The sequence below is a fragment of the Triticum aestivum genome, chromosome 2B, assembly GCF_018294505.1.
Source record: "Triticum aestivum cultivar Chinese Spring chromosome 2B, IWGSC CS RefSeq v2.1, whole genome shotgun sequence".
Taxonomy (NCBI): Eukaryota; Viridiplantae; Streptophyta; class Magnoliopsida; order Poales; family Poaceae; genus Triticum; species Triticum aestivum.
In genome coordinates, this window is record NC_057798.1 from 11,294,128 (window position 1) to 11,303,996 (window position 9,869).

The 9,869-nt window shown below is 47.0% G+C and overlaps 1 protein-coding gene and 1 pseudogene across 1 annotated transcript; one reads left to right on the top strand and one right to left on the bottom strand.

Annotated features, from left to right (window-relative positions):
- Positions 1-1,526: 1,526 nt before the first annotated feature.
- LOC123039924 (flavonol sulfotransferase-like) lies at positions 1,527-2,879 on the bottom strand (annotated as a pseudogene).
- Positions 2,880-7,988: 5,109 nt separating this feature from the next.
- On the top strand, positions 7,989-9,497 carry LOC123039925 (desmethyl-deoxy-podophyllotoxin synthase-like). The gene is made up of 2 exons (XM_044462897.1): positions 7,989-8,777; positions 8,883-9,497. Exons 1-2 carry the CDS (start codon positions 8,028-8,030, stop codon positions 9,495-9,497), a joined length of 1,365 nt encoding a protein of 454 aa, XP_044318832.1. The 5' UTR covers positions 7,989-8,027.
- Positions 9,498-9,869: the final 372 nt, after the last annotated feature.

A 9,869-nucleotide genomic window follows, 5' to 3' on the forward strand; every position in this document is an offset into this window, starting at 1 on the left:
AGAGAGAGAGAGAGAGAGAGAGAGAGAGAGAGAGAGAGAGAGAGAGAGAGAGAGTGCAACGTACAAAATTAAATGAACCTGCAAGATGTCCACATCATCAAGATCATGCAAACCTTTTATTTTTCATTTTCCATCATCAAGCAAATGCAAGCGGGGGGTCCGCTCTAACAAAAACAACTGGAAAAAACACAAAAATAGTTCTACCTCCCGTCCACACTGGAAGACACAGGGGAATGATTACTGAGGAAAACAAAGGGGAATGATGACTGAGGAAAAGGCAAGTATCGAATGGGAGTTAGGGCATGTACAATGGAGGCAGTACCATGCTAGAGCTACATGCATTGCAACAATCATGCAACGCACGGTGCAGTTTCACACATTTTATTGTGTCCTACAATGACTCCATCTTCACCAATTTTACTTGCATATAGCTAGGTGTTTTCTCACAGAGCACTCTCTCTCTTACCTTTCTATCTCGGAGGACCACACTTTTTCGCTGAAGAAGCTAGCTCCTCTGCAGGCTCCACCAAGCCTCTGCAAGGCATAGTCTTTTTCACCAATCTCCTCCACGACAGCATGCATCTTATGTGGAACCATGGGGCAGCTGTCCAAGCTAAACCATTGGCCATGCCCTTAGAGCATCTGCAACAGTTTGTATGTTCAATCATTGATACAAGTGTCCACGTCAGCAGCCAACAACATATCATACATGCTCTTCAATGGCGTCTATGTTAAATAATCAGGTGGGTCCACTAAATATAAAATAAATGAACAGGCTTGCCTCGGAGCTTGTGTCTGGAGCGTTGCTTCAGGTTCATATGATTTCATTCTCTCTCTTCTTTTATTATGTGCCATGTCATCAAAACAGTCTAAGTGGTAATTTAACCAACGATGATCATATCACTGTTGGAGATGCCCATAGAGGGGAAAGCGTGCAGCGAAAACAACCCTCCTTTATGGCTTGACTCTTGCTTCTAAATCGCAGATCAGAAATACAACATAGGAAAAAAATGGCCCCTAGCACACTTCGTGGAAACGGACCAATAACACGCGTACAATGACAAAGGGGCCGATAATAGATGCGGGCCAAACCAGGGGCATAGCAACTCCCGACACAGTGACCAGCAATGTGGGAACAGGCGCTAGCATGGAAATTTTAGCATATTAGTTTGTGTGATGGAAACTTAGATGTGACATAGCTAAATCTCATCTAGATGAGAATCATCAAATCTGAAAAAAGCAGTGCTACGCAGCCGATAATTATTGGGCCGATGCGTGCACGACACTAGGTAAGCACCGTTCGATTAAATCCTCCATAAATAAGGTACGTGAGGTCTTATCATCGTCCATGTGATGTCCATAAAACATTGTGTGTGAAGCTTTTCCGATCTGAAAAAAAAAACTGGAGGGGTGTCGTACGATTTGTTTTTTTGACGCATACAACCACCAACTTTCATTTCGTCACTAGATTAAGCAAGTAAATTTATTATTTTAATACATGTCACTTTCATAGGGTAGAAAACTAATGATCTGAAAGAATATCACTTGTGATTCGTAAATAAATAAATAAATATCACTTGTGAGATTCTTTAATCATAAGACCTTATTTTCTTTGGGATTGTCAATTACGAAAATTTATGCTTCATAGCAACAATTCGCTCCCCATCCCTTCTACATGGAGATGCCAAAGGTCAGGCCTGAACCTTGAAGCGCCTCCTCGACGATCTTGTCCAGCCGCGCCGCCATCTCCGGCGTCATGTAGTTTTTCCAGTCGCCGACCGCTCCCTTCCTGAAGTATACGTCGTTGTTGACGCCCATCATGGCGCTGCTGCCATTCTTGTTCACCTCCGAGCTCTTGAGTTTCTCAAAGCTACAGAGTTGCACGATCTCCTGCACCACCCCTGCCTCCTCCTCTGCGCAAGAAAACGGGCACCCCATGAACGCAGCGAGATTCTTGGCGTTGCCTGTGGGGTCTTGCAGCATGTCCTCGTACCTGAGGAAGAGCACCTTCCCAGGCCTCCTCCGGCTCTCCTCCCAGTACTCGAGGGCGTGGCGCCACGGCGGTCCGGAGCTGCTCTGCCCCTCGCAGAAGAGCTCGAACGCCTCCTCGAACGTGGGCGAGGGAGACTCCAGGCCGAACTTCCGGCGCAGCATCGGCGCGATCTTGTTGTTGTAGATCCAGAAGGAGACCAGAGTGTCCTTTGGCTCCCGGCACACGTAGACGACCCGGCCGCATTCCGTTATGCGGCTGGGCAGGAGGGAGCAGGGGATGTGGGTTGTGAGCAGCCGGGGAGAAGGGAGCGCCATGGTCTCAGGCACGGGCCTGGTCTCGAGGAAGGCGACGCAGTCGTGCGGGTTGCGGTGGCATAGCGGGTGGTTGGAGTCGGACGGCAAGTGCCTGGCGCGGTTGAGCGTCGCAAAGGCGAGCGCCTTGAGCCAGGTGGTGCCGGACTTGGGGCAGCTGGCGAGGAAGACGTCGGGTGGCCTTGGCTCGAGGATGCCTGAGCGGCGGCCATGCCCTTGAGGACGAACTCGCGGATCCAGAAGCCGCGGTAGTGGCGAGTAAGGTACACCGGGCACCGTGGGAGCGACGACATGATCTCCAACATGTCAGCCTGAGCCCGAGAGGCGGCCTCGTCGATTTCTTCCCCGGCTACGGCCTCGTCGATTTCTTCCCCGGCTACGGCGACGGTGAGAGCAGCATTCATGGCTTCTCTTTGGAGGCGGCAACTGGACGAGCCGGCGATCGAGAGTGGAGGAATGTCACGGCTTCAAGGGGGAAATACTCTCCTCTCTTATATATACATGTGGCAAAATTTAGAGATAGCAGACCACGCGCGCTATCCTCGTGCATGTTATTGTATGTACTACCAACCGTACCTACTCATCCCTAAACAAAGGGAGTGACGTCACTAGTAGAAAACAGGGCTTTCGTCCAGGCCAGTTTAGCCCATTAGTCCCGGTTCAATCCAGAACCGGGACCAATGGAGCTATTTGCCCCGGTTCGTGAGCCCAGGGGGCCGGCCGGGCCACGTGGGCCATTGGTCCCGATTCGTCCGGACCTTTTGGTCCCGGTTGGTGGGACGAACCGGGACCAATGGTCCTGGCTTCTGGCCCACCACTATTGGTCCCGGTTGGTGGAATGAACCGGGACTAAAGGTAACCCTTTTGGTCCCTCGCGCAAGAGGAGAGCACACTGCTCTATTTTTTCTGGCCGAGGGGGAGAGGGCTTGGTGGTGCTCTAGCTCACCTCCTATGCACACAAGGTGTTCGATAGAATGCCCGAGTCACACTACTTAAGGTTTCGCCTCTCCAGGCTCGACTGCCAAGCTTCATTTTCCTCAATATTTATCTAGGTTTAGCGGTCCGTCACGCCCCGTCCCCGTCTTCACCGCCGTCAATCACCCGCGCCGATCTCATCGCCGGCACCACCGTGGTGAGCCTCTTGTTCTTATCTTCTTTCTAAAAGGAAAAATATTATTACTTGTTTGTTTAGATAGATACTTGTATTATTTTCTTACTTTTATTATTGCATCTTATATAGTGCGCCGATGGTTTTGGTATCCGCCCCCGTCGGCCCTCGTCCTGTCTATGATTCGGATGTGGTATATATTATCTTTTCATAACTATTGGTTCATTTATTGTTTATGAAAATTATGCCGACCAACGTGACATAGATTTTATTTATCTAGGAGGTTGTTGAACCGGAAATTCCAACCGACCCTATTGTCGAGAGGTTAAATTTAGTTGAAGAAGAAAACAATTTCTTGAAGGAAAAAATAAAAAAAACTTAAGGAGGAGAAGATGATATTGGAGTTGCATGTTGCGGATGTCGTCGATGATCATAAGATCAAGATGGATGCAATGCGCTTGAAGATGAGAAAGATTAGAAAATATGCCATTCATACCGAGGCTTGGTATCATTATGCCGTTGGATCAGTTGTTACCTTCGTTGCGATTATGATCGCATTTGTTTTCGCATTGAAATGTTTTACATAGTTTCAATGTATGGTTTAATTAATTTAGATGCTCTGCAGAGCTTTATGTTGTTAGATGAGAACTATGTATCTACTTTGGTTTTTATGTGATGATGAACTTCTATTAATTTGGTCACTTAATTATCTATTCATGATGTTCTGTAATGATTTTTGACACACTTAATTATATATAATGCACGCAGATGAACCGGCAATGGATGTACGGTGACAGACACACCTCCGAGTACATTAAGGGCGTGCATGATTTTCTCGAAGTGGCTGAGGCAAACAAGCAAAATGGTTTTATGTGTTGTCCATGCCCTATATGTGGGAATACGAAGTCTTACTCTGACCGGAAAATCCTTCACACCCACCTGCTTTACAAGGGTTTCATGCCACACTATAATGTTTGGACGAGGCATGGAGAAATAGGGGTTATGATGGAAGACGGCGAGGAAGAAGAGTACGATGACAACTATGTGCCCCCTGAATACGGTGATGCTACTGAACATCAAGATGCACCAGACGATGTGCACGATGGTGCTGCAATGGGCGAAGCTGCTGAAGATCAAGAGGAACCAGACGATGTGCCCGATGATGATGATCTCCGCCGGGTCATTGTCGATGCAAGGACACATGCGAAAGTCAAAAGGAGAAGCTGAAGTTCGATCGCATGTTAGAGGATTACAAAAAGGGGTTGTACCCCAGTTGCGAAGATGGCAACACAAAGCTCGGTACCGTACTCGAATTGCTGCAGTGGAAGACAGAGAATGTTGTGCCTGATAAAGGATTTGAGAAGCTACTAAAAATAATGAAGAAGAAGCTTCCAAAGGATAACGAATTGCCCGACAGTACATACGCAGCAAAGAAGGTCGTATGCCCTCTAGGATTGGAGGTTGAGAAGATACATGCATGCCCTAATGACTGCATCCTCTACCGCGGTGCCTACAAGGATCTGAACGCATGCCCGGTATGCGGTGCATTGCGGTATAAGATCAGACGAGATGACCCTGGTGATGTTGACGGCGAGCCTCCCAGGAAGAGGGTTCCTGCGAAGGTGATGTGGTATGCTCCTATAATACCACGGTTGAAACGTCTGTTCAGAAACGGAGAGCATGCCAAGTTGATGCGATGGCACAGTGAGGACCGTAAGAAAGACGGGAAGTTGAGAGCACCCGCTGACGGTTCGCAGTGGAGAAAAATTGAGAGAAAGTACTGGGATGAGTTTGCAAAGGACTCAAGGAACGTATGGTTTGCTTTAAGCGCGGATGGCATTAATCCTTTCGGGGAGCAGAGCAGCAATCACAGCACCTGGCCCGTGACTCTATGTATGTATAACCTTCCTCCTCGGATGTGCATGAAGCGAAAGTTCATTATGATGCCAGTTCTCATCCAAGGCCCTAAGCAACCCGGCAACGACATTGATGTGTACAATTTGGTTTGAATACCCTGAACATATTTTAAAATTTGTGAACAATTTGGAATTCTAAACATTTTTAAAATTTGCGAATTATTGAAAAAAGAGAAAAAGGAAAGAAAATAAAAAAGAAGAAAGAAACAGAAAAGATAAAAACGAGAACAAAAATAAAAACTAAATAGAAAGGAAAAACAAAAAACAAAAAACCTATAGAAAACCAGCCACAAAATCCAACAGGAGAAAAGAAAAACCGATAGGGAACCTCCAAACCGGGAGAAAACCACCTGTCCATAATAGCTACACTAACTGCTAATGGGCCGGCTCTCATGAAGCCTATGCGAAGCCTCCACAGCGTGACACAACGTGCGTCATATATTATTTTCCTTGTGAGTTCGAATCCGGTTGGCTGCACCTTTTTTTATTTTACATAAATAAAAGGGTATATGGGCTAGCCCAGGCAAGCGCACCTTCAACGCCAATTAACAAAATGCACGTTAGCGGGCATTGAATAGGAAATGCTAGCTGAATAAGTCAGCTGTGACACGAAACCAACATATTATGCATATCGCAGCCATGCCCATCCATTTTTTTTGAACAGCCCATCTAGCTATGTTAGTTTCGTCATATAGTGTATGTATGACGACCCACTTGCCAGGAAAGAGTCTGAGAGGCCCATGAACCTATTTGAAAGAAGCCCAATAGACACATATGGAATCAAACTGAAGACTACTCTTCACTGAAAAAACTAAACACAAGCCATGCTCAGACCCAGAGATGGGAAAGGCCATCGTCTATATGAAGCGCCTATATGAAGGAGGATGGCATCATGGGAACAGACATGAAGTTGGACACTCATCGCAACCCGACAACAAAACCAAATTGATCCACGGTATCCTGCCTAGATCAACCACCAGAACCCGACGAGTTGCCTTCCAACATGCGGGAAATCACTAGTGTTGCGACCGTGCGATTCACATGAGCTCGTGTGGTTGTTGTGCTATTCATGTTGGTATGCACCTTCGGCCTTCACGTGTGTGCAAGCCTCCCTCATTGTCTTCAGGATATCTTCTTTGTCTTTGCATTCATTCCCGCTTTCAGCGGCATGTTGGCTCATTGGGTGTCGAAAGACGCTCAAGGCTGTCATGGATGCCATTTCTCACTCAGTCCCCGTTGACGGTACCAGCTATCATCGGATACATGACTGAACAATGAACTTGTGAGACCCCACTTGGAAAAAAAGACCGGCATGGGCCGCACGGGAACTTGAAGCAACTTGATCCAGTTTTTTTGCCCATATTTGGGGTAAAACAACACACAATACCTCAGTTTGAAGCCTTGGGAAAGTACTTACATCTACCAATACTTCGCCATACAAAACGTGTATATTCCATTCAAAATACAAGTGCAATAGCTCTGCCCATATACAATATGCTTGTGCTCAATCCTACCAGGTTGAATATAAGAACATTATAAGAACATACCACGTATAATAATATACTTTAACTGCATTTTGGATTGCTTATATTTGTCATTGAGAGCGAAAATAACGTTTATATTTACAACAAAAGTAATCATAAGGTGCTCACAGTATTTCTTTCTTGCAAATCTCGACAGTACTGCTCTTAATTACTCCCTCTGTAAACTGATATAAAAGTGTGTAGATTACTAAAGTAGTGATCTGAAGCGTGTAGATTACTACAGAAGATTAAGATATTTCCCTGTGACTGGGATGCTTTGCTTGTTTGAACTGAAGAAACAAAAGTCGTCGAGTACGATGCTTATCTGATATTTCTTCCGGATTCCTCTCATGTCAGGACAAAAGGGCAGGTGCGGGAGTTGACCAACTAATTAACATCTTTGGCTTTTACTCCTCATGTTTTGTTTTTTGTACTATAAACATTGCAATGATGCAACAATTATACTTTGTTTTTTTAGGGAAGCCAACAATTAGACTTAACAACTTTCAAGGCAAGAACTCGGTCAAATTAAAGAAAAGATTGCTCTTATCACTGAGCACATCCAAGTAGGCACTAAGTTAATTACTACTACTGCTCAATAATGCCGGCAGCTATACAAATGTACTCCCGCCGTCCTTAAAAGAGTGTATTTCTTTGTTGGAAAGTCAAACTTTTTTTATGTTTGGCCGTATTTATACAATAATAAACCAACATTTATGCCATCAAATTAGTAGCATTGGATTAATGATAAATTATATTTTCGTCATATATCTATTTGGTTTCAGAAGCATTGATATATTTTTGCACAAACTTGGTCAAACTTTGAGATAGTTTAACCCTACAACAAAGTTGAAAGTACACTCTTTTAAGGACGAAAAGAGTAGTATATGATGGCCAATGGCCGGCACTTGGAAACTAATTTCATAAGTACTAGTAGTATGTAATGGCCGGCACTTGCAAAAGTATCCAATCCATCTTTCTCATGAACCTGTGATGGTGCGTTTTGAGCTGGGCACTCACCCACCAAAAACAATGGACGCAAGCCATAATCCCTTGCTTGCACTTGGAGTACTCATCATCCCATTGGCCTACTTCATCCTTGCGGCGCGCCTTCGAGCCGGCCCCAGGCCGCCGCCGGGGCCATGGGCGCTCCCGTTGATCGGTCACTTGCACCACATGATGGACAAGCTTCCGCACCATAGGATGCGCGACCTTGCCCGGCGGCATGGCCCGATGATGCTACTCCGCCTCGGTGACCTGCCCATCGTGGTTGCTTCGTCGGCAGAGGCAGCCCGCGAGGTCATGAGGACACACGACGTGGCCTTCGCGACACGCCCCATCAGCATGATCAAGCGATTGACCCTTGTTGACGGCTCAGAGGGGCTCATCTTTGCGCCCTACGGCAACGCCTGGAGGCAGCTGCGCAAAATTTGCACCGTGGAGCTGCTTAGCGCCCGATGCGTGCAGTCCTCGAGAAGCATCCGAGAGCAGGAGGTCCAGCGCCTCCTCCAGGAGGTGTTGACGGCAACGGCAACACCCGGGGCGGCGATGAACCTTAGCGCACTACTGTCATCGTATGTCAATGACTCGACAGTGCGCGCCATTATAGGCAGCCGGTTCAAGGACCGGGAGACGTTCCTTCGGCTAATGGGGGAAAGTATGGAGCTATTCTCGAGGCCCGGCTTGCCGGACCTCTATCCATCGTCACGCTTAGCGATGCTCATCAGCCGAAAACCACGCCTGATGAAGCACCACCACCATGAAATGATGGGTTTCATGGAAACCATCATCCAGGAGCACCAAGTGCCACAAGGAGCCGCAGGTGACAAAGAGGAGGACTTGGTTGACGTGCTCTTGAGAATCCAGAAAGAAGATAACTCCTTGGAGTTCCCGCTCACCACACACACGATCAAAGCCCTGATGGCGGTAAGCTAGTTACGACTAACCACATGATGGTACTACTTCAATAATACATGCATCTACATGGAATATATATGTCGCGCACTGAAGACGTCCGACCATTGCTTGTAGGATTTATTTGTCGCAGGTAGTGAGACCTCAGCAACGATGCTACAATGGGCCATGTCCGAGCTCATGAAGAACCTGAGGGTGATGCAAAAGGTGCAGGGAGAAGTTCGGCGAGTGCTCAATGAGCAAGGCAAAGTGATGGAGGAGAGCTTAAGGAATATACACTACTTACACCTAGTCATCAAGGAGACTCTTCGGTTGCACCCGGCGCTGCCACTGCTACTACCACGGGAATGCCGCTCGCCATGCCAGGTACTCGGGTTCGACGTGCCAGTGGGGGCTACAGTTCTTGTGAACGCTTGGGCCATCGGTAGGGATCCGATGCATTGGGACAAGCCAGAGGAGTTCATGCCAGAGAGGTTTGAATTCAACACCGTTGACTTCAAGGGGGGAGACTTTGAGTACACACCATTTGGGGCGGGACGAAGGATGTGCCCCGGGATGACGTTTGGGCTGGCCAATATGGAACTTGCGCTTGCTAGTATCTTGTACCACTTTGATTGGGAGCTGCCACACGGGATGGCGGCGGTGGACCTGGATATGGCAGAGGTCGTCACAGTAACCTCACGACGGAAACATGACCTTCTGGTGGTTCCCGTGGTTCGCATGCCGATATAACTAGCCCACTACCCATCAGCTTATGTTACACCATCGTCGCTAGCAGCCTTTGTCAGTTGTTTGCTCTTGTTTATCTCATGGTCATTTTTGTGGGTGTACCAAATCAATGTGCGTACAGTGATCACAGGGAAGATATCCAATTTCATTTACATTTTATATTTAAAGCTAGCGATCAAGTTTGATCGCTCTCTGCACTCCAAAATGCCTACTCAACTTTTGTATTAATTTTGCCTTCAATACCAAACCAATATAAGTAGAAAGCAACACACCGATCCAACTGAAAAACACTCGACATGAGACGGACGGCAAGTCTCTCCCAGAGGTGCCGATGCAAAAACCCTAGTTGCGCCCCTGTCTCTTCACCTTGTTGCC

Excerpts from the sequence above, each read along its gene's own strand:
- LOC123039925 (XM_044462897.1), top strand. The coding sequence starts at position 8,028 with ATGATGGACAAGCTTCCGCACCATAGGATGCGCGACCTTGCCCGGCGG. Across the intron at positions 8,778-8,882 it reads CGATCAAAGCCCTGATGGCG|GATTTATTTGTCGCAGGTAG; the intron begins GTAAGCTAGTTA and ends CATTGCTTGTAG.